This window comes from Hemibagrus wyckioides, linkage group LG22, assembly GCF_019097595.1.
Source record: "Hemibagrus wyckioides isolate EC202008001 linkage group LG22, SWU_Hwy_1.0, whole genome shotgun sequence".
NCBI classification, from domain to species: domain Eukaryota; kingdom Metazoa; phylum Chordata; class Actinopteri; order Siluriformes; family Bagridae; genus Hemibagrus; species Hemibagrus wyckioides.
In genome coordinates this window covers 3,890,741-3,916,607 of record NC_080731.1, presented here as the reverse complement: position 1 = coordinate 3,916,607, position 25,867 = coordinate 3,890,741, and the positions used below count along the sequence as shown (strand labels likewise).

The 25,867-nt window shown below is 39.2% G+C and overlaps 1 protein-coding gene across 2 annotated transcripts in view; it reads right to left on the bottom strand.

Annotated features, from left to right (window-relative positions):
- Positions 1-20,480: 20,480 nt before the first annotated feature.
- The window catches only part of hscb (HscB mitochondrial iron-sulfur cluster cochaperone), a 7,762-nt gene continuing 2,375 nt past the window's right edge, over positions 20,481-25,867 (bottom strand). Inside the window, exons 2-6 of one of the 2 annotated variants that reach the window (XM_058374499.1) lie at positions 25,549-25,645; positions 23,793-23,882; positions 21,259-21,403; positions 20,855-20,902; positions 20,481-20,688 (exon numbers count right to left, since the gene is read on the bottom strand). In XM_058374499.1, the coding sequence (XP_058230482.1) occupies positions 20,594-20,688; positions 20,855-20,902; positions 21,259-21,403; positions 23,793-23,882; positions 25,549-25,645 (475 nt within the window). In that variant the 3' untranslated portion in view covers positions 20,481-20,593. The remainder of the gene's footprint in view (positions 20,689-20,854; positions 20,903-21,258; positions 21,404-23,792; positions 23,883-25,548; positions 25,646-25,867) is intronic. The other variant, XM_058374500.1, reaches the window with a different exon arrangement.

Here is a 25,867-nt window from a genome sequence, read left to right as displayed (position 1 = left end):
CGTTACCTCACTATGCTTTTCTGAGATTTCATGGATCTTGTGATGACTTTTAATTTGATTTAAGATCATTACAAACTGACAGGAAGCAGGTTTTCTACCCTGTGCTATTCACTATGCCTTTCTGAGATGATATGGATAGATTTTTATCAAACATATTAAACTGACAGGAAGCAGATCGAGAAGCAGTTTTTAACCCCTTTCCATTCCGCCTACCTGGTCATCAAGACAAAAGTCTAGAACAAACCTAGCAACCCTACCACCACTAAATAAAGATTCAACATTTTCATCCTGTTTGATTTTGATTTTAAATAAGGCAGTCAGGGCAATTTCAGGTTACAGACCCGGGTGTAATTGCTCTGTAATTGCAACAGCCCCCAAGTCCAAATAAAGTTCAGCCATTCCTTTTTTTAATTTACTTACATGGTTTGTAAATTAAAAACAGAAGTGGTGTGCCTCCCGCCACGGCACATAAGAGAAGAGTGCCGGTCTAGTCGTTTAATACGAGCAGGGCCAAAGTGCTCCCAAGCATATTGTTAGTGTGGCCTGAGAAAGCACATCAATAACCATGATTAAACACAAGATGGAACAACAGCGGGTGTTTAAAATAAATGAAGAGTACTGAAGATTGAGGGTGGCCAATTTTCTGACTAAGTTAATTCACTTAATTATATATATATATATATATATATATATATATATATATATATATATATATATATATATATTGCTTTATAGTTTATTCATGTAAGCTAAAACGAATTAGCTGTATTTTGCGATTTAGTGTATAATCTAGAATTAAGTCAACAACTTAATTAAAATAAGCAGAAAATTATTTAATTGACTATGTTAATATATTTAATTAGTCAAATTAGTCATACTTCAAATGTTTACACTTTAAACACAATCGCTGTAACTCTGTAATTACGTGTAGACGGTGGGATTAAATGTTTCGTGGTAATGAAGCAGCAGTTACGTTATTAATATTCATAAATTTCTTAATGCGTGTTAACAGATTTGTAAGTGAACAATTTAAAGTGGTTATAAAAACAGGGCTGTTTTTTTCCCCCTCTTGACTGCATGTGATTTCATTATTGGTAATAATTAATATTTATATCCCGCAGGAATAATGCATATTTATTAGATGCATACGTGATTATTATTAAAGATTAAGATGTGGAAAGAAATGACTTGAAGCTGAAGTGTAAATCATTGTTATGGTTAAAACGGATGTAAGAGTGATGCAACTTTGGATCTGGGAATCAGAATGGGGGTTTGAGTTTACAAGCAATTTGGCATTTGTGAGCTTTTTTAGGGTCTCGTTAAGAGCTCTTTATATATTCTTTATAATTATGATTTAATTACTTACTAAATTGTATTTTTATTTGATATTGTAAACGTAAAAGGTTAATTCTTCTTGCCCCTAGAATCTGATAGCAATATCTGAATAATAATAATAACCTCATGACACATTTATACAAAGTTTTATGAGAAAATTTTCTAATACAAGGATATGAGCAGTCTTTATTTCTATTTTCTTGGGGGGTAAAAGACATTTAACATGTGTAGCTTGTCTAATGAATAAATTCTTTAATCAAATTCTTTTCACTTATTATTAAATTTCCTACAGGTTTTATCTGTGTGAGTTTGGTTTATATTAGGTTTAAGGTTTAAACACTATTTTAAAGGTTCATATTGAAAACAATCTTGGAACACTGTTCGACCAATCAGATTACTGAACCAGAACTGACTGTTGAATACTGTATACTATAAACTACAGTCTGTGCTATAATACAAACCAAGGAAAGTTTATATTGGTCCAGAAGAAAGGATAAAATTTCTCGTCTTTTTTGATTTGAGCTGGAAACCGAACGCTTTTTAATTTGACGAAGCTTGTCGGTGGCCAAAATTTCAGCAATTCCTGAATATTTTTTTGTTAACTAAACTTAGGCACGTCTATAGTTAAGTCAAACATTAATAGATGGAATTGATTAATAGAGGGAAAGCAAATTTGCCATGTTAGCACACCTTTCAAGCAGGAATATCAATACCCAATAGATTACTAATATGGGTTGAGAGAAAGGGGGTGGAGCTGTGAGTTAGGGGTGGTTAATATCAGAGAGTATGTAACCATCAATCATCCCAGATTCATATGTAGAATCACTCAGCTGGGATTTTTATTGGGGACTAAAAATAGAAAGTTGCCCTTCTGGTGGATTTATGAGTGTTCGTAGCAGCTGATGTGCTGAACTCGTACACAAAGTGGCTAAAGGTTGCCAAGTCTGTAAAAAATAATAAAAATTATTTAACCAATTACAAGGAGAGGATTTTGTTGTTCCGCTTTGAAATGATTCACAAATGTCCCTCCAATCTCCTAATTATTGTGAATTATTTTGTTTACGATGTTTTTGGTTTTGAAAGTAATCGAGGTTGCCAAGTTTTCATCTATTTAATAGATTTGTTCAGACAGGAGACCACAACTGTTTTCTTTCTAATTTAAGCATGTATGTGATGATTTTATGCTATGCTTAAGCTATTAAGAACATTTAGATTATAAAATTGCATCAACATAAGTGTACAATTGTATCTAATCCTGCCACTTGTAATGATTTCCAGTCATTATTCCCACAATCATTCGTTCTAGCAGATGTGTAATTGCTTTATAGTGTATATTTTTATTGGGTGGGATAAATAACTTAAGTTTAAGTTTTTTAAAGGTTCATACTGAAAATATAACTTATTTTGAAGAACAGTTGGATTGTAACGGTATTGTTTTGCTATGTTTAAGGAAGAAAATAATGACTTTCCAATTACATTTAGGTTTAAACTCCCACAAAGACGACAACCCTTCCAGAAATCTGAGCTGAACATATTTAGCAATATGCGTCAGGAGACATCTCTCTGTCTCTGTCTCTCTCTGTCTCTCCCTGTCTTTCCCTCTCTGTCTGTCTCTCTCAGTCTTTCCCTCTCTCTCTTTCTCTCTTTCCAGCAGCTTGTAAATTTCCCATTGGGATGAATAAAGTATCTATCTATCTATCTATCTATCTATCTATCTATCTATCTATCTATCTATCTATCTATCTATCTATCTATCTATCTATCTATCTACCTATCTATCTATGAACTCGAATGTAGCAACAGTCTCAAACCAGGAGGTGGTATTTTTACGAGGTAGACACAGACGCACACAATGGAATACAGAAATTCAATATATTTTCAGTGAAATCTTTTATCTAATATCCCTTGTAGAAATGGCTCCACATTTCGAACATTTGAAACAGTTTCGGCAATATCTGTGCAGAGATCTGGATAGAGACGCAGATACATAGTCAAGATGTTGAACAGAATAGTTGCTCATTGTTCGCTAAGTCTATGTAACGACCTGAATATTGACACTGGCTCCAGTTCAAAGAACACTTCCTGCTTTTGGTCTTCTAAAGCCATACTCACGCTAAGATTCAGTTAGTGCTAGCTATATACTGAGCCGTTTTTTTGGCTTATTCTATGTCATTGCATTTTCTGTGTTTGACCCTGCATTGTTCTCTGGTTTTTGCTTTCTGTTTCGGATTTGTCACTACGTTATTTGCCTTATCGTTTTTTTGTGAACTTTGCCTGGTTTGTGACCACGCTTTTTGCCTATCCTGTTGGATTATCTGCCTTTGGATTATTCTGCTTAATTAATTCTCCGCTCATGGATTCTACAGCGTCTACTTTAGGCGGTTTCTTTACAGTCTAACATACACTGATGGATTTGTTCTTCTTATTAATAAACCGAAAACTCAATGAATTTCCTATTTACCGTGCCAAAAAAAAAAACAGATTTAGCAAAATTTAAAAAAAAACAATATCCAATTCTTCACCCTGTGAAGAAATCAATAAACTTGATCAATTAGCACTCAGAGCTTCTCATTACAGCTGTGTGGGTTTGGACATTTCTAAACGACTGCTAGACTTTTTTCTCTCTTTTTTTTTTTGTGGTAGGGAAAATGTAATTTTACATCACATGCACAGACGAGCGGAGTGACTGCAGTACATTTTCAATAAAAGTCCTGCTTTCAGCAACATCTTCTTTCTTATGTTCCTTGTAGAAATGAAAATTCTGAAAAATTTAGAACTAACGATTTTCTGAAATTTAAGAACATCGTGTCGTTGCGAGTTTCAAGCTGGAGAATCCTCTAATCAACCCAATAACGTGCACCTGGTAGATCTTAAACTCCTAAATTTTATCGGCGATTTCTCAGACTCCATACCCCATGTCAGTGTACAAGAGTTAACTCTACCTTCTTTTTTTTTCTTTTTTGCTGAAAAAGAAACATCCATCTGTCTATCCTGATCAGAGCAGGAGTTGACCCAAAGCTTCTCCAAGGGAAAGGTTACAACCTGAGCTCAGGATTAAATTGAGGACACTGGAGATGAGAACACGACCTACTGCACCACCCCACTGCCATAATGTTGCTCTATTTTTTTGCTTATATTTTTTCTTAAATTCACAGCATTCCGAGAGCAAGAGACAAAGCGGTAAGATCACACCACCGAGGCCGGAAGTTTATAGTCGAGCAAATGAGGGGCTTAAACAGATGGTTATAAAGGTGTACACACATTCCTCTTTGTGTATAGGTGAAGTAAAATAAAAGATAATTACATGTGAGTTGAAGCAGTGCCTCGGTACCTCTAATACTAAAAAATAAGAGTAAGGTTTACGATCGCTTAGCCTTGTGTGTAAAGGTGGCAAATAAGCCTCACAAGCTTTCATATTTACGTCAAAAGTACAGTGGAACCTCGGTATACGAATTTAATTGGTTCTGGAGGCGAGTTCTTAAGGCGAAGATTTGTATTGTGAAATGAATTTTCCCATGAGAAATAATGTAAATGCAGATAATCCGTTCCAACCGCCCAAAAACATGACCAATATGACCAATACAAAGCGTATGTAAACTGTACGGTTGCTTACAAAGAACTGACCCAAGCCAAGCATTCCATGTCAAGGGTCCTCACAGGAAGTCGTGCCACCAAGCTTGGGCTAAAAATAGAACAGAACACCCACACCACCAATCTGTCAACAACAAAACACCCGAAAAGTCACCTAGCTTTTGAACGCATGCCGAAGGCAACCTTGGTATCGTGGGTTGACTCTTCAACTCTATCAGAAAATGATGAAATACCTACGTAACCGTCAATCACTCCATATTCATATGTAGAATATAGGAATAGATAAATAGGAAGTTGCCCTTTTGGTGGTTTTAAGTGTTAATTCGTAGTACCTGATGTGCTGAATTCATACGAAAAGTGCCTAAAGGTTGCCAAGTCTGTTAAAAAAACAATAATTATTATTATTAAACCAATTACAAGGAGAGGATTTGTTTGGCACGAGTTCTGCTTTGAAATGATTCACAAATGTCCCTCCAACCTCCTAATTATTGTGAATTATTTTGTTTGGGATGATTTCAGTTGTGAAAGTAATCGAGGTTGCCAAGTTTTCATCTATTTAATAGATTTGTTCAGACAGGAAATTCAATTTCATAGTCCACAACTGTTTTCTTTTCTAATTTAAGCATGTATGTGAAGATTTTATGCTATGCTTAAGCTATTAATACATTCAGATTATTAAATTACATCAACATAAGTGTATAATTGTATCTAATCCTGCCACTTTTAATGATTTCCAGTCATTATTCCCACAAGCATTTGTTCTAGCAGATGTGTAATTGCTTTATAGTTTGTTATCCCATAGGGCATTAATGTCTTTTAGAGAACCAAAAAAATGTTCTTACAAACCTTCAGTAATAGATTTCTATATGTTTGAATAAAAACTCCAGGCTGAACAGGTTAAATCACCCCGAGAATCTCGCAGCCACTCGGGTGCAGCGTGCGGAAAATGTACTCGGGCTGAGAGCGCCAACATAATGGACGCAACCTAATGAAGCCTTCCACATCATTAAGCCAGCAGTTAACCAAATAAAATCATTTCCCCTCCATCAGACGGGCAGGTTCCCGAACGCCGAAAAAATCCTTTAGCGCTCCAGAGATCCCTGTGGGGATGGGATACAAAGATGGCGTACTGTGATTATGCCAGCAGCCAGCTGCGAAGATATTAAAGTAGCAAGGGTCTGAAGTGGCCGATATTAACGCCAGAGGTGTTTAGATTCATGCTGACTGACAATATTTTCCCTCCAAATGTTTGTGATATCAGTGTGTGTGTGTATTTATATATATATATAAAGTGAAGAACTGAGACCAAAGGCCTCTTCCAGAACATTAACTCCTGCCGAGTTTTATTCTGAGGAAGCTGCGTCGGTGTTGCATAACAGGAAGTCCGCCTCTTCACTGCCTCTTGGCGTCTATAAGCATCTTTTGAAAGCAGTCATACAGTATGATAAACGTTCTGTACTGAATTCAGACTCTCAAGTGAACAGGATTATAAAACCTGGGCCTAATGAAAGTTTCCATAGATACGGCCAACATCTTGTACACTATTAGGGACATTTTGTTTTTTTTTATTTGTTCCTTCCTGTTTTAGATTCTCGCCAAAATCAGACCGCCTGTAGTGCCACCATTCATAAATTACTTGAAGTGCTACCCCGGAGGTCCGGCAGACGCCTCGGATTCGTGCGGATGAATGTATTGGAACAGATGAAGACGTTGACGTGATTGAGAAACACTGCTGACTCCCGGTAAAACCAAACGGGAATAAACAAGTCCTTATCGAAGCAGAGGCACCAGACAAGACCATCTGGTGGAGGAAATTACTTTTCCAGCAAGCCTCCACTTTCAGCATGCTGCTCACGCCGCCGTGAAGAATAAACCCCAATCCACACGCACACTGAACGGTTCCCGGCTAAGTGCTGAGTGAGCGCTAAAGCCATGCCCATTCCATCTATTCATTTAGACCGGCTATTCACACAGCTTACAACTCAACTAACATGGCCAATAACACTTGCGCACAAGTTTCAGGCCACCCAGAAGTCATTTTCTTTTCCATTTTTTCCCCCCATAGGAGCACAGGCACAAGCTAATCTTTGTTTATGCTAAACAGAAGGTAATTAAATATGTATTTCTGAAGTAGAGCAACATTTTCATCTACAGCAATGTATTCTAGACAAATCAAATGTTCACATATTAGTTTCGATATGTTATCGTTTCCATAGTAACTCAGGGAGTTGAATGATGAGTTAACAGATAATAAACAGATTATAGCGCAATTGTTGATACGGTGAAGATTTCTGTATAGAGACAGACGTGTACTTTTATTTGAAGGAGTCTCCAGTCTCAGTGCTTTTATAAACAAGCAGAAAGTTTGCGCTTTGTGGTTTTCTGTAATTTGTGTTTTACTCCAGAGGGAAAGTGAGTGTGAGGAAATGAGCGTTCATAGCCGCTATAACGTAAGTGACTTGTTTCGCAGACATTCCACAACATTAAATATAACTAGAAATGGATTATAATAAAAACATTAAGACATAAATTAAGCCATTGGAACATTTGTGTGGTATTAGAGGATGAGATTTGGTAACAGTAACTCGGCTTCGTGTCACGCCGCATTGTGTAACACTGATGTTGGTTCTTTTCTTATAAAAGCACAACCCAAAGTGTTTTATCTGTTACTTCTTAACCCTTTTTACCAGTTTGCTGGTGCTGGTAATCGACTTATGAGATATTTTCATTCAGTTTTAAGTAGCCTATATTTGTCACATATACATTACTGCACATATCCCATCCTTGGAGGTTTGGGGTCAAAGCACAGGGTCAACCATAATGCAGCACCCCTGGAGCAGTAGGGGTTGAGGGCCTTGCTCAAGGGCCCAACAGTGGCAGCTTGGTGGTGCTGGGGCTTGAACCCAAATCTTCCAATCAACATCCCAGAGCCTTAACTACTTGAGCTACCAGTATGGATGTTACAATGATCTTATCATCTGATATACAGTATAATGAGTCGGTGTTCAGTGTGAGACGTGTGTTTTTCCCTCTGTTGGATAACCTTGCAAACAATTTTAGTGGTTGAAGATAAACGCCTTCAAAATTTAGACGCTTTTAGATGAACAAGCACTTGGAGCATCTCAGAGAGCAGAAATGGGTTTGATATCGACATTTACTAGAAAATAGACCCATTTGTGTGGAAAAAATAACCGTTTGGGGGTTTTTTGGGGGAACTTTTCTATGAATATATTGCCCCTAGTCAGCTAGGGAAAATCTTATGAAAAACTACAAATTCTTAAAGTGCTCGAAAGTGTGTACTTTTGTATGAGCTTCACATAAAGCACCACTGTGGAGTGGGACATGACAAAGACATTCAATGCTGAACATGAACACAACAAAAAAGGTAGAAATCCTGACATGCGGCCTGCTTCACAAATCTCTAGAAGGTGAAAGAAGCTTGAGAAGAAAAAAATCAATCCCTTCAATGCATTCATGCCATGAACATGTGCAAATTACAGTGACTTCATTACATAATCCATGTCAGATGTCATGTCAAATCTGAAAGAGAATAAATCGGCTGGGATTTCATATGACTGATGTTTTGTTTACAGCTGTAAAGTTTGCGGCCGTGAAGTCGGGTTTGTCATTTAAAGCAAATCACAGGAGTTGGGATTTTTTTCCCCAACAAAGGAATCTGCAATCCAGTAGCTCACTTCCTGTAAAGAGTACCTTCACAGACATGAAGATGTGCTTTGAAGGACCCTTGGAGACTATTTTAAGTGTGGGTCCTTTTAAAAAGAGTCCTTTTTGTGTAAACACTTCTTTAGAGCTTTCACCTCAAGGCGAATCCAATTCTAAAGGATCCTCTGCCAAACCCCCACCTTGAGAAAAAGACCAAGTTTTTTTTTTTAAACACACGGACAAAGAGCGCTATGAAGTGCCCTTTCAGTTCAAAGAGTGAAGGGAAGCCAGATCTATTAAGTTTCATCGACAGAATGTGGCAGAAGGGTTGATGAAGTCTGGCTTTTAAAAATCCACTCCCTTCTCCAATATGGCTACAGTTAGTGAATAATACACAATTCCCATAACTCTTTTATACTCTCCAATTATGGTCAAGTTAGAGGTTTTAGGACTGAGACGGAGGGCGCCGTCAATCTGTCCTGGTTTGATGTTTCCTTCTTGTGGCAGGAAATTAATCAAAATGACTTGTCGCCAGATTGTAGACACGAGTTCAGAAATAGATCAGATTTATTTGGTGTGGATTAAAAAAAAAAAAGCAGAGTATCACATTATGGCATTAGCCCTAGACCTTTTTTTTTTTTTACACATTCCCAATACCATGTGTCATCATGGCAAGGCTAGTGAACGATGGTGAGCTAATGAAAGAAACGACGACCAAAAAGACAAATTACAATTAATGATGACGCTCGAAGCGAAGCAGACTAAAACAAGAGGAGGAACTACAATCTACAATCTTCCTACAATTTGAAAAACCATTAAAAAAACAACAGAAATAGAAAGCTCAAGGAGTTTTTCACTAGAAGGACAAGTCAGGAAATGCAAGCTAGGTGAGAAAATACTGGAAAATACAGACAAGAACTTTAGCTACTTTACCTAGCTATCATGCTACTGTTTTATTTAAAAATCAATTAAGATAGAACGAACCTAGTAGCCGAAGTCTGTGAACATACACTTGGTTTTCTTGGCTTAGGAAAATGAGTTCTTGGATACTAAAAGTATCCAGGATTTTTCTCTCGCATATCTTATAAAATAAGCCAATTCCAATCATTATTAGGCACTAACCAGATCATATTTCTCAGAAAATAAAAAAAAAGCCAGTAGAAATGTAAATACGGCTAGACTCATAACTAATAAATAATCAATCTCTACAGGATTTTGCAAAGAAGAAAACGCAAAATCGAGCAAATTCTGTGACACTTTTACAAGATTTCCTCAAGACTTGCTCAGATTTTGGGCCAAAATGTGTCGTTCACGCATTCAGACAAATCCTTCTTCCATTAGCGTGTGGAACATGAGTACAGCTCGTATAGAAAGAATCCTGTGCCTGAAGGTTTGACCAATTTGGATAGTTTTACGCAAAAAAAAAAAAAAAGGCACAAAAAACATGCAAATTTTGAAACAAAAATAAAAACTGGCCGAAAAATTGTAAAATCCTGGAGTTACTGATTAAGTTGCTAATACAGATTCAAATCAAAACACTTTACTCTCAGTCCTGTCAGTATCTGGAAATGCAGCTCAGACATGCATCAACATCTGCATCAACATCTGCATCAACATAAAACATGAATACCAAAGAAAAGAAAGGTTTTTGGGACTCAGTTTGAAAAACATTCCATAGTTTCTTTTACAGATAGAGCAATATGTGAGGAGTATAAGGGAATGAGAGACAGAGAGAGAGAGAGAGAGAGAGAGAGAGAGAGCGAACAAGGAAAGAAAACAGACAATCCATGCCTTCAGGTTGCAGTTGTACCTTTTCATAAGCCACCAGCCCTAGACAACACAGGTCAATGGCGGCTCAGACGTCTGCAGGGCCTTCGGTCTGAGCGCTGACAGGATTGAGTTATGTGGGCAGCTTCCTGTCAGATGCAATAACTGCGACGGAGCCGTGGAAAATCCAAAGGTTTTTTTTTTTCTTCCTCTCTTTCTCCCCTATCATCTGCTCCTGCTCTGTAGCCTGTAATACATCAGCTCAATCCCAAGCAGAGGCCTTAACACAATAAGAAGCTTTGATATGATCGCATTCTGTGCTGGTGTGTGTTCACGGGAGACCGAAAAAGAAAAATAGAGCCAGCCAAAGATAAATAGAAGGGAGTGAGAAATAAAAAGAGATGGACGGTAAAATAGTGACACATTATTCAAAATGAGAAGCAAATTTGATGCATTTCCTGGTTGTAGTTTTGACATCAAAGTGTGACCAGAACCACAGACAGAAAGGATTTAACAAAAATAAATAAATAAATAAATAAATAAATAAATAAATAAATAAATAAATAAATAAAAGCCCATCGCATCCATCGAGTCTGCATTCTCGTCCTCAGCCATCGGTTTAAAATAGGCGAGCAGAATCAATAAAGCCGAGATGACTACAAAATCCATAATCAACCTTCTTCTTTTTTGTTATTATAGCATCGGCGATGTTGCAGGCAGGCCGAGGATACGTTGTCATGGAAACAGGGACCGTCTGAAGGGCTGCGGCGCTGCTGAACCAGGTGAGACGGACATCAAGGCAGGAGCATCATTATCCTGTCAGAGGCCACGCTTCTTTTATTGTACGTTCGAAATCAAATGTTTCTGTCTGAAGCGCACGGTGCAGGCTCGGGTTGGGTTTTTTATCAGGATGAATGTTTCAAAACAGAGTGGAAAACAAACATATGAAGCTTGGAAGATGAAAAAAGATTTGTATTGTCCTGTATACATGACACATGTAATATATTTCTTTCTTCTGTGGTGTATTTTATTTAATACATTTACATATTATGTATAATTTGGGTTCTGGAGTGGCACAACACCAAATATGGGTGGGAGGTGTGTCCTCATCTTTTTCACCTGTCAATCACAGCAACTCACCAATCATGTTCATCTGGATGCGGAAGAGGGCAGAGTGCAGTTTCCTCCACTCGTCCAACCAGGAAGTGATCATCCATCTGGTTCCTTCAACAAAACGCTAATAGGATTTGTCTCTAGGACAATCATTGTCTTTAGTATTGTTGCAGAAAATAAATTTTGTGTGATGCTCTCATAAATGCACAGCTTTTATGAATTATAAAGCCTAAATACTATAAAAAGTAAAAACCCTAAAGATTATAAAGCTATAAACGATCACTACATACAGTCACATGACTTCATGAACATCGCCACCGTTAAGCTTCACTCTTTCACTCTTTATTTAAAATGACATTCTTTTATACTCTTTATTTAAAATCATGACATTCCATAATATTACACACTTTCTGCACTTTCTGTGGATGAATCTTAATTAATGAAAAGTTGGAAGTGTAAGAGTGTGGGGTTTTTTTGTATAAACACAACCAGGTTGTAGTAGATGGCATGATAACCGACATCCTCTGTAGTCCTGTTTAGCCACTTGTTCACATCCTCCTTCATCAAGACACGTAAAAGCTTAGAAACCCAGGAGTGGAGTATTACTGATTTATTGTGTCATGGAATAAAAGATAAATAAAAATAAAATATCATGAGATATCATGTATTACAGACACTGCAGACCTTATTTCAGTCATTTAACCAAAAACTCATCCAAAAAATCTACTTAATTAGGACAAAGGAACCGGAAATGCAAGAATGCTGACCGTATTGCTCTGTTATGTGTTGCATCATCTCAAGAAACATTATTTTACAGCTTCACCTCTGATGCCTCCTTCCTTAACTGTCAAGTAAAGCATCTCCTTTTATAGAAAACCTGCGGCAAATGGAAACATTTTGCTCTATGAAGCGTTTGTTAGCCTTCCTCTTCCTCCTCGCGCAATTAAAAAAGATACAACTTACGTGCGCTGGAAATGGCTAGGGAGCAAATTTGGAGGTGGGACAAAGTTGACTGAAATTTTTTAATGAAGGTCAGTTCAAACCTTCAAATATCACAAATCAATACAGATTCTATGTAATAAACTAGACACTTTTTCAGAATGCTCAAACAAGCCTAATTTTTATTACACCCAATTAGCTAGTTTTCTACATTTGGTATCTGAACACAGAAATTTTTACTAAATTACACTGAATGAGATGTGCAGGTTGTGTATTTAATTAAATTCTGTGAAATGTATTTACTTCCACATCTGATCTTCTGATTCTCTCTCTCTCTCTCTCTCTCTCTCTCTCTCTCTCTCTTTCCAGTCTCTCTCTCTCCAGTCTCTCTCTCTCTCTCTCTCTCTCTCTTTCCAGTCTCTCTCTCTCCAGTCTCTCTCTCTCTCTCTCTCTCTCTCTCTCTCTTTCTATTCTCTCTCCAGTCTCTCTCTCTCTCTCTTTCCAGTCTCTCTCTCTCTCACTCTCTCTTTCCAGTCTCTCACCAGTCTCTCTCTCTCTCTCTCTCTCACTCTCTCTTTCCAGTCTCTCACCAGTCTCTCTCTCTCTCTCTCTCTCTCTTTCCAGTCTCTCTCTCTCCAGTCTCTCTCTCTCTCTCTCTCTCTCTCTCTCATTCTTTCCAGTCTCTCTCTCTCCAGTCTCTCTCTCTCTCTCTCTCTTTCTATTCTCTCTCCGGTCTCTCTCTCTCTCTCTCTCTCTCTCTCTCTCTCTCTCTCTTTCCAGTCTCTCTCTCTCACTCTCTCTTTCCAGTCTCTCACCAGTCTCTCTCTCTCTCTCTCTTTCCAGTCTCTCACCAGTCTCTCTCTCTCTCTCTCACTCTCTCTTTCCAGTCTCTCACCAGTCTCTCTCTCTCTCTTTCCAGTCTCTCTCTCTCCAGTCTCTCTCTCTCTCTCTCTCTCGCTTTCTATTCTCTCTCCAGTCTCTCTCTCTCTCTCTCTCTCTTTCCAGTCTCTCACTCTCTCTTTCCAGTCTCGCACCAGTCTCTCTCTCTCTCTCTCTCTCTTTCCAGTCTCTCACCAGTCTCTCTCTCTCTCTCTCTCTCTCTTTCCAGTCTCTCACCAGTCTCTCTCTCTCTCTCTCTCTCTCACTCTCTCTTTCCAGTCTCTCACCAGTCTCTCTCTCTCTCTCTTTCCAGTCTCTCACCAGTCTCTCTCTCTCTCTCTCTCGGTCCGTGGTTCGTCCTCTGAGTCACCTTGCACCGCTATGTTTTTATCATTTGCCAAATCTATTCTGCAGTATCTTACGGCCACTTAATACTTTAATTAGCGCCTGCACTTTAACTGACAGCAGGTAATGAGCAACGCTTGCTTGATAACATTGGCTAACCTGATCATGGCTCAGTGTGCACGAGTCGCCGTGGAGCTCATGGCTCGACCTCTCACTCCCGAAATGAATTATTAACCCAGACTCCTGAGTAATTACTAAACATAATTGCTTTTCATAAGAGCATCGTGACCTGCACCTGAATCCTGGATAATAAACACCGGAATGCTACGTAGGACATATCCTAGAGGGCAAGTCCACCTGCCCTGTGTGTGTGTGTGTGTGTGTGTGTGTGGCCCATCTGGCCCTGCTGTATGACCAGAACTCTTGTCAAAGATGAATCATTAATATTGTAATTAAAAACAGTTTAACCAGCATCCGGTTTGTTTTGGTTTCTTCCTGTACTGTAACCCCAGGACAGGACAATCGTAACCATAACATCCGTTTTGCATACAATACACACCACACAATATAACATCAACTTTTGGTTGATGGTTTAAGTATTTTTGATTAATTTAATATTGAAAATCACTGAAGAATAAAAACATAATGACAAATTATTAGAAAAAATAGAGAAAATTAGATCTGGATTTGAGCTACAACAATTGTATTGAGCTACTTAGAGTAGCAGACAAAGTTGGGAGTTTGTCTGCCATTTTTTTCAAGCTGAGGTGCTTCAGAAAACATGACGTCCAGATTTCCAGTAAAGGAACATAGTGCACGTCGATGCTCAATGGGTTTTGTGGTGCATTGTGGGTTTTTCTTTTAGAGAGAGCAGAACGTTCCAGTGCAATGGAAGGATTTGGTGATTGAGAGAGTGACAGAACTTTGTGAATCATGTATATATAAGCCGATACACTGATTAACATACGGATCAGTGACAGGCGAAGTGAATAACACTGATGATCTCCTCATCGTGGCATATATCAGGTAGCAAGTAAACATTTTGTGCTTAAAGTTGATGTGTTAGAAGCAGGAAAAATGGGCAAGCGTAAGGATTTGAGATTTGAGGTGGCCTGGTCTGATGAATCACGTTTTCTTTTACATCACGTGGATGGCCAGGTGCATGTGCGTCTCTTACCTGGGGAACACATGGCACCAGGATGCACTATGGGAAGAAGGCAGTGTCCTGCTTTGGACAATGTTCTGCTGGGAAACCTCGGGTCCTGCCATCCATGTGGATGTTACTTTAAAACATACCACCTACCTAAGTATTGTTGCAGACCATGTACACCCTTTAATGGAAACAGTATTCCCTGATGGCTGTGGCCTCTTTCAGCAGGATAATGCGGCGTGCCACAAAGAAAAAATGCTTCAGGAATGGTTTGATGGCCACAACAATGAGTTTGAGGTGTTGACATGGCCTCCAAATTCCCCAGATCTCAATCCAATCCAGCACCTGTGGGATGTGCTGGACAAACAAGTCCGATCCATGGAGGCTCCACCTCACAACTTAGAGGACTTAAAGGATCTGCAGATACCACATCACACCTTCAGGGATCTAGTGGAGTCCATGGCAATATTAGGCAAGTGGTCATAATGTTATGCCTGATCAGTATATATATATATATACACACACACACACATATATATATATATAGAGAGAGAGAGAGAGAGAGGTAAGGACACAAAAAACGTAGGGGTTGTGCTGTTATAGGAAAATAATAAATGGCAAACGTGGTGGTTACAGCTCCTGAGTTAATCCTGAGTTGACCTAGAACTGAACCTTGTGGAACACCTTGAGATGTTCTACATACAACAAACACAAACACTTATTCAAGCTAAAATAATCCACGTAAATAATAATCCTAAATAATCTGCGTAATCTCCATACTTGTAACTTTTTTGACTCCGCCCAGATAGGAGGAGCTGCACTTGATAGGATCAGGTCTGACTCCATCCCTAGGACTTTTTTTTCCTGCACCAAGTTGTGTCTAATATCTAATCCATTCAAAGTATTCAGCTTTATTCACCAGAATGCATAAAGTTTGTGATGTTGACTGTGATGTTCCTGTTTTTATAGGCTTTTATAACTTGCGTCAGAGTATGAAATATTTACGTTCGGGTTAAGAAAGTCCCAGATTACCGAAGAATCTTTCAAGCCATAAAAAAACAACATCTATGATTTTAACTAGGTTTTGTGAAGACTGAACCTCTTATGTAAACGTCTGCGAAATCACATCAAAATACACGGCATTAAATTTTGAAAGAAAGGATTGGGTGAAAATCCTAAACCCACTGTCTGAAGAGCCAGAACAGCAAAAGAGTCTGAGATGAAAGAAGAGATTTTGCAAAGGGAGGGATTTGCATTGAGAAAGAATCAATCGCAGCAAATTGAATTAAAGGCTTTAATTTTCCAAGAAAACGTCCCCTTAATGCTGAACGAATGTTTTGCATCCAAAAGGTAATACGACGACCGGGGAGAGAATGGCACAGGATACACTTATTATCCTCCTTGTCTTTAGAGAAAAGCTTTTCATTTTCAACCCGTCGAGTCCCAGAGACGTAACCAGAGGCTGGAGATTTCTTTAATTTCTTTCATAGTGCGTTTTTTCCCCTCCTTTCTTCCCTCCTACGGATTCAAAAGAACATCTTATCCATTGATATTCTTTCTGATCCCGTTGATGCGCCAGCAGCTTGACGCTCTGCCAATCTTTAATTAAAATCAGGAACTACGTTCCCGGGGGCTTGCACACGCACACAGGATGAGGTGTTTCCTGTCACGTTTCCAGATTTTCATACCTTTCCCGTAAATGCTACGTTCTCTGTCGTCCTGTCGTCGTTCGATTTTGCAGGCTATTCGTTATGCTTCGGCGACTCAGCTGGCCTCAGGTACTGATTCGTATTACAGCTGAGGTGAGTAGATGCAGCTTGATTTGGGATTATTTCTAATAAATTGGTGAAATAAGACAGGAAAATGAGGTTGGCTAATGAGTCCTAATTAGACCTTGTTCTGAAATAAGCGGAATCACATTTTAAAACTAAAGACCTAGAAGATGACTGAAGTTTTGGACTCATAAAACCCCTGCTGCAGCCTCGAGAAGCATCTCATTGCTGAATCCTTCCCAGAATCCCTCCTGCCGTCTTCATATCGCCGGAAAAGTGCCACAACGAGACAGACACCTACAGCAGGAACATCACGTACAAAAAAAAAAAAAGCGGCGCGCGTCCCGGTTCCCTCAATATGTGCGTCAAGAAGATCTCATGAATCTTTAAAAAGCAGAGGAAAACATCTTTATATAAGAACACACCTCACAGGGGGAAAAAAAAAGCGTCATTATCTTTATCTCGTCTCCGGGTTTGTGAAGGAAGCGTTCCCCTGACATGCGCCTGTTATCTCCTGCTTTGAAACTTCGCCGCCGCCAATTAAGGTGACTGTTGCTGGAGCTCTGGAATGAAATGCGGTCTCCTCAAGCAGCCATGAAAACATCATCGACCGCTGGACCTATGCTAATCCACACCTCGTGTTCTTACACCAAATTAAAGATTTTTCTCTAACAGACCAAACTAGGAGCTATGTACGTAATTTTAATAATCCCTGCCAAGCGTCAGAAAAGAAAATGTAGAGGAGGAGTTCTTTCAGACGCTAAATCGCTTATTAGCATTAATACCAGGCTAAGCTTTAAGCTAGCCTTGGTGATCCGGGAAAAAATATATGGATATTGTGGTTAAATATTTAACGTTCAGCTTCTCACAGATGCACACGGAGCTGGGATCCAGAGAAGTTGTAATGTACAGTGTTCATGCTGTACATAGATAATGAAGACTGATTAAGACCTCTGGTGCAACTTAGCTATTGTAAAAGCTTAGAAATGAAACTTAGACTCTAAGAAAGCATGCGTTTTTAAAAGTTTTAATGAAACATCTGTGGTCATTTTAAAAACACTACAGATGCACACGTTTTGGTGATCAGGTTGAACTCTGATCGTCAATGGAGGTGAAGACGAGGTCAGGCTGAAGGAGACACCATGGAGCAGTGTGTGCTGTCGAGGACTGACCTGACCAGGAACCCCAAGTTTCTATCAGCGCCTCTGTTTATTATCCTACCACATTTTTTGATTCTATATTTATTTTGTCTGTCCGTCTGTCTGTTTTGGTACGTTTCTATCATGTTGTGATAGACAATAAAGCTTCCTGCATGTTTATCAGTTCTTCGTCTGAGTCGGGGCGAGAAGCTAAAACAAACACGGGCTCCTGCTCAGTGCCCTCCTGTGTGCCGTCCAAGTCAATTTCTCTTCGAGGCACTGTTTTTCTTTAAAGCTGGTTTTCTTCAGTCTCTCTTCTCCTATGTTGCTGCTGACAGCCTCTCTCTCTCTCTCTTTCTGTCTCTCTCTCTCTTTCTTTCTTTCTCTCTCTCTCTCTCTCTCTCTCTTTTTCAAACTCAATTTCAAAGAGTCGGTAGAGCAAAGCGGCGGCTCTGGAATTGGTCAGTCACATTTTCTCATTAATTTGGGAGCGTGGTACACGCTTCCCGATTACAGCTTGAATAATAAATAGGCCACATGCCTCTCTCTGTCTCTCTCTCTCTCTCTCTCTCTCTCTCTCTCTCTTTCTCCCTCAGTGTCTCTTTACTGCCGTGGGTGGGCGACGTTTAATTCCCAGCCAATCTGCATGCATTAAGGAAATGGGGTCTCGGTGAAGGAAAACTCTGCTACATGATGCAGACGTTCTACGCTTAATAAACAAGCAGGCGAGGCCTGTTACCACAGGACAGACGCCGCCGGCTTCACCACCATCCTGTTGGGATCTCAGAGATCTCAGTCTTTTCCTGTATCCTCAGATGTTTGTTTCGCTTCTTGCTTGTTGATTAGGAAGTAATTAAGATTTTAATTAACGATTTAAAGTCAATGCTGTCTGACAGCTTACACGCAGAGACACGCGACAGACGAGTGTGACGAAATCGAGAAGAAATAAATCTTTTTATTCTGGAATCCGACATTTAATTGTGGCTTTATATAATCACATGTTTTATGTTTCGAGGGGGGGGGAGAAAAAAAACGTGATGCATGTAAACAAAGTCTCACTGCGTCATTTTCAGGTGACAGGGTTCCCTCTACAGCCTGAGTGAGGTATTCAAACACATACACACTCATGTTTCTCTCTCTCTCTCACACACACACACACACAATCATAAATCTTTGAATTGCTAAGTGGATTTCTACATAATTTAGTTTATCCCCCACCCTAAGCGACACTACAAACCGGTGCAATAAAACAATTTCGTTGAGGCTGTATCTAATAAGAGTGCGATGTTTTACTGTGTGTCCGGAGTAATGACACAATCGAGCAGAAACTTGCTCCAATTACAGCCTAATGAATCAGTTCACATTACAGTCTAATAAGACGCATTAATCACAGCTGGTACTGCGGGAGCAGTCAAGCCGAAAACCTTAAGTCAAAGATGTCTTTTTATTTTATTTTATTTATTTATTTTATTATTATTATTTTTTAAAGGATTACGTTTGTGGGAACTTCAATATATCAAAATCGATATATATTGTGAGTAGTGTATAATTACTCGATATAATTGCTGAAATTCTCGATTCTGATTGGTCAGGAAGGGATTTTTTTGTGTACAGCCCTGGAGAGTGGCTCCATCTTTACGATGGAATAATATTAATGAGCTTATTGTTTCTATAGCAACAGCTCATTCACAGGGACTTGTGGGGCGATGATGAGGTAAAGAATTTTAAAGAAATAATTTACGAAGAAAACCGGATCATCGGTGTGGTGAAGATTTTGTTAGGAGACGTTTGGGTAACATTTACAGAAGGTGTCTTGAATGTCAGCGCTGAAAAGGTTACCACTTCCGGTTTCTTGGGAAAGTGACAAACTCTTTATCCCACGTGCTTCATATCTGACAGCATGAAAGTAAAATCCTCCTGCTTGCTTGAATTTTTTTTTGCTGTTGTTGTGTCCTGTGAAATTTTCTAACAAAACAAACAATATTGCTTATGTATTCATGTCTGTATCCATTTCGTGCACATATGTTGGAATAATAAATTCGGTTACACCACTAATTTGGATGTGATTAGCACTGTTAAAATTTTAGTTGTTTAATTCTGTTAGTAATTGAAATTTGCATATGTAGCAGGTACTGAATCATATGTATTAGGCAATGAATCGTATGTAGCAATTACTGAATCATATGTAGCAGGTACTGAATCCTATGTAGCACGTACTGAATCCTATGTAGCAGGTAATGAATCATATGTAGCAGGTAATGAATCATATGTAGCAGGTACTGAATCATATAAGCAAGTAATGAATCGTATGTAGCAGGTACTGAATCATATAAGCAAGTAATGAATCGTATGTAGCAGGTACTGAATCGTATGTAGCAGGTACTGAATAATATGTAGCAGTTACTGAATCATATGTAGCAGGTACTGAATCCTATGTAGCAGTTACTGAATCCTATGTAGCAGTTACTGAATCCTATGTAGCAGGTACTGAATCCTATGTAGCAGGTACTGAATCAGCTGTAGCCGTTACTGAATCGTAGGCAAGAGGGAACTAAATCGTATGCAATGGGTTCTGAATCACATGCAGTACATACTGAATCGAGTAAGCAGGTAAAAATTGTTTGCAAGAGGGAACTAAATCATATGTAGCAAGTATTGAATCGAACCCAGTTGGTACCGAATCGAATGCAGCATTTACATATTGAATATACTCAGTCACACCACTAATTTAAATGTGTTAGTTGTATCCCAATTGTTTCCCTCTAAAACAGCACACAATGACCACACTGATTAAAAATAGACTTTAATTTACAAGTTATTCATCTTTTACATGTTCATTATTATAGATTAAACTGCAACACGGAAGCAGAGGAAGCGACAATCCGTCCTTCTCCAACACCTCACAAGTTCTCCCTCAGTTTCTCCTTTACTTTCTCTTCCAGATTTGCAAAGTATTTCATTTGGGCCAGGATCTCTCTGGCTGACTGCAGGTCCCCTGAGAAAATTGGGGTTAGGATATAATAAAGAAATGAAATAAATATATATGTTTTAAAAACACCTATCTCCCACGAGTCAAGGTCCCTCAGTTAAGCGCAACCTTGGCCGTGTGTATCGACCGACCTCAAATTTACAAGAAGTGAAGAGGAAAATTAGGAGGATACCTTTGTTTAGCGACGAATTCATCTGTTCAGTCAGATTTTTCAGGGTCACTGGAGAAGAGAAGAAAAGATCACGTGTATTTACAGTGCCCTCGTTTTTTTTAAATGAATGGCGAAGGGAATGCCACAGCGCAAGGTTGTTTCTTATTTATTTATTTATTTATTTTTTTAATCCTGTCAAAAAAAATTTTTTAAAAAGAGCACGCTAGGCAGAAATAAATATCCAAATTGCTAAAGATAGAAAAAAAAAAAGAGTGAAAATGAAAACATAGCCTTGAGCATTTCTATAAAGCGTACATGAGAAGTCAAATAAACAAGGCCTACGTGTGGGTGTAGAGATGTTCACCAGCTTTTTTTTATTTATTTTATTTTATTTTTTCTAAATCACGCTGTGTAGCGGTGCTCACCTTGCACTTCCTGGCCTACAGCGTTGACCTCGTCGAGGCTCTGAGTCTCTGCCAGCTTCTCGTTGACCTCCATGACCTTTAACAGCAAAGCTGGATCTGCTGCAGAATCTGTGCCTTCATCCAGCTCGACTCCTCGCAACTGCAACTGCGAATCATCATCGTCACCATCATCATCATCATCTTCGTCATCGTCAAGACCAGTAACTGGTTTTTTTTTTATACCACAGCGATGACGAGTTCTTTAATCTGATTGGTCAGATCTCTATAACTGCAGCTCTGACAGCAGTGCAGCTGCAAATCGCAAAGTTTATATTAACGCGGTGTAGTTACCATGGTAACAGCTCTGTCACTGCAACTTGGATGGCAGAAGAGTTGGGAATAATAAATACTGCTTTCAAGAAAAAAAAATTTTTTTTTATGACATCACAGATCACAGTATGTACTGGTCAGTACGTACTGTGTTAACAGCTGAGCAGTAGCTACCCGAATCATATGTAGTACTACTGAATCATATGAATTATTTAATGAATCGAACGTAGTAGGTCCTGAATTGTATGTAGCAGTTACTGAATCCTATGTAGCAGGTACTGAATCCTATGTAGCAGGTACTGAATCATATGCAGCAGGTACTGAATCATATGCAGCAGGTACTGAATCATATGTAGCAGGTACTGAATCATATGCAACAGGTACTGAATCATATGCAACAGGTACTGAATCATGTAGAAGGTACTGAATCATATGTAGCAGGTACTGAATCATGTAGAAGGTACTGAATCATATGCAACAGGTACTGAATCATATGCAGCAGGTACTGAATCATGTAGAAGGTACTGAATCATATGTAGCAGGTACTGAATCATATGCAGCAGGTACTGAATCATATGTAGCAGGTACTGAATCATATGCAACAGGTACTGAATCATATGCAACAGGTACTGAATCATGTAGAAGGTACTGAATCATATGCAGCAGGTACTGAATCATATGTAGCAGGTACTGAATCATATGCAACAGGTACTGAATCATATGCAGCAGGTACTGAATCATGTAGAAGGTACTGAATCATATGTAGCAGGTACTGAATCATATACAGCAGGTACTGAATCATATGTAGCAGTTACTGAATCATGTAGAATGTACTGAATCATATGTAGCAGGTACTGAATCATGTAGAAGGTACTGAATCATATGTAGCAAGTACTGAATCATATGTAGCAGGTACTCAGTCATATGTAGCAGTTACTGAATCATATGTAGCACTGAATCATATGTAGAAGGTACTGAATCATATGTAGCAGGTACTGAATCATATGTAGCAGGTACTCAATCATATGTAGCAGGTACTCAGTCATATGTAGCAGTTACTGAATCATATGTAGCACTGAATCATATGTAGCAGGTACTGAATCATATGTAGCAGGTACTGAATCATATGCAGCAGGTACTGAATCATATGAAGCAGGTACTGAATCGTATGTAGCAGTTACTGAATCATATGTAGCAGTTACTGAGTCATACGTAACAGGTAATAAAACATATGTAGCAGGTACTGAATTGTACAGAGCAGGTACTGAATTGTAGGTAGAAGGTACTGAATCAGCTGTAGCCATTACTGAATCGTAGGCAAGAGGGAACTAAATCGTATGCGATGGGTGCTGAATCACATGCAGTACATACTGAACTGAACACAGCTGGTACTGTATTGAACAGAGTATCTAATGAAAAGCAGGTAGCACGTAAAGAACTGTTTGCAAGATGGAACTGAATCATATGTAGCAAGTATTGAATCAAGCCCAGTTAGTACTGAATCAAATGCAACAGTTACATACTGCATCGACTGTAATACACACAGAATCAAACACAGCAGGTACTGAATAGAATGCAGCAGGTACTGAACCGAACGCAGCAGTTACATAATGAATCAAACGATCCATAGGCAAGAGGGAACTGAATCATATGCAGCAGGTACTGAATGGTATGCAGGAGGTACTGAATCGTATGCAGTGGATACTGAATGGTATGCAGCGGGTACTGAATCGTATGCAGCGGGTACTGAATTGTATGTAGCAGGTACTGAATCATATGTAGCAGGTACTGAATCGTATGCAGCGGGTACTGAATCGTATGCAGTACATACTGTCACATTACTGTGGTTAAGCAGCTCGTACGGTCCACATTGTAAGTGTATTATACCGTGTTTCTCACAGTAGTGCCTAAAGTGCCTAATTTTGTCTATAAAACAAATTCATGCACGATCACAAGGGGGCTGTGAAAATGTACAAACACTGGAACTGTGCCCTTGGCAGCAGCAGCAGGGGAAAAAAGAACAAATCCCGAAAATAATTAAAACATTATTTTATGCTAAGAATCTGACAAGCTAAAGACATAAAAATAAACATTACTGCTGATGAACTCTCAAACAAACGTTTTGTTTTTGTTTGTTTTTTTTACGGAAAGCTTTCTTGCCTCAGCGTCACGTTGCAGGAAGCTACTTTGAGATTTCGCATGCATCTACAAAAAGCTTTTCTTACCATGTAGACGCTCCGTGTAAGAGGTTTCTGTAGAGTCCTGTAGGCTTTGTTTATCAAAGCTGATTGCTCTTCAGAATATCTCTGTTCTGTCTGGAACAAAGAGAGACACACAAAAAAAACCCATCCAAATTAATGAAATATCATTGTGTTCAAAGAATCTGACGGGCACACCGGTTAAAAATAGCTCAGCCAGCAAACATGGGGTGTCGAAAGGAAATTGCTCTTTTGTAAGTTCACAAAAGGGGGGGGGGGAAGTAATCTAAAACTCTCACATTTTGCTCACAGCTAGTCATTCACAACTATCACACCGGTTCAGAACAATCCCCAGGCTCACAGATGCTCTCTCCAATCACGAGTCCTCGGCCACGTCGATAATTGGATTCTTTCTCCGTTGTTCTCAGGTGTCTCTGTGTTTGGGTAACGGCGGAAGGGACGGGAGTTGGGCGGATCTCTCCGGAGCAGAGACGAGGCGAGACACGAGTGTCGGGAAGAATAACGGCAGGGAAATGAGCGAGAACCAGTGAGGAACCGTTTCGGCGGTTTGGGAAACTCGGCAGAATAAACTGTCACGTGGAGATTAGTGGGCTGAAGACTGAGCAATGGTTTTAAGTCAAGCGTTTTTTGATTATGTGATCACTGAGCTCCATTCACTGCTTTGGTTTTTAATAGAAAACAACAATCATGAAGTGAATCAAGATGTTTGAGAACTTTGGAAAGCCATGAGCGTTTAGGTTTGTTTTTTTTTAAGAAACAGTAGTAGGATCTTTGCTGTCTGTCAAACAAGGGGGCGGGGTTAAAAACCTCGACGGCTGTGGGAATGCTATCAGCAGGTAGTCAGATTTCTTTGGAAACCTTGAAAGTGGCATTAGATCCATGTGGAAGACGTTCAGAATGGTTTGACAGACAAGCTCCACAGCGAGGAACGCCTTCGTTGAGGAAATAAACACTCTTTGCATCCGTGTTAAGCCGAAAAGCATTTCAAAATGCACTACATTTTCAGATAAGAAGAGGAATCTAAGGCTACAGGTTGCACAGGGTTTTTTGAGAGGATCAGCTTGATGTCTGATGCGACTTGTAGATTCAGCCTTGTGGAGGTGATGTATTGCTGTGAGGAAGGTCATCTTGAGCTGTTGAAACGTTTAAATGCCAAGGCCTGAGTATCAGGGCTGGTGATGTGAATCCATTTACAGCCATATAATGGCTTCTACCACTATGTTCACACATACAGCGACAAAGCGACCAGAGTTCATTCTTTTTCAATGAGAGCTGGTGTCTTCTGGTTACATAAACAACAACGACTAGATGTGGGCGTGTCCAGTGAATAAGAAGCGACTTGGTGCATCAACTATCAATATGGGTGAAGTAGAGAGAACGTGATCCTTCACCACACACTGCTTCTCCCTCGTCTCGTATCATATAACGTGACGCAGATAAGCGCTGATGAATTTCATACACACACGCCAAAATCTTCCTCTAGAATGTTTTATTTTATCTGCAAGAAAACCGAATGGGAGCGCTAGCTGCATCACACGCTGACAAACGTTGTTACCATGGCAACCGGTAGTAGGAACGCCTACTGGTGACGTCAAAATACAAAAAACAGCAAAGATTTACGAAAAAAATCTAACATATATTAAATTACTGGCTTGTAATTCCCCATGATGTCAGCAGAGGGCAGTGTGTGTATCTCTCTCTCTCTCTCTCTCTCTCTCTCTCTTTCTACCTCAGGGTCAGTGCCATGTAAAAAGCTCAGTACCTGGGATTTCTGGCTGAAGTTGTCAGGATGCAGAGATCTCTGCAGCTCTATGTATTTTCCCTGAAGCTTCTGAGTGTCCAAAGCAAACGTCTGGTCACTAAAGTTAAAAAAAAAAGAAATAAATACATAAAATTAGGTGTGGTTTGTCTTGACAGCTATTCTAGGGACATTCTAAAACGCTTAACGTGAAAAACGCTTAACATGGCTTAATGCATTAAAACAGTGTTGTAAACACACCAAACTCGGTGAACACATTATTAATAAACTATACTGTGTACAGACAAGCATATGAGCCCAGAATAAGAACCCAATGCATTTA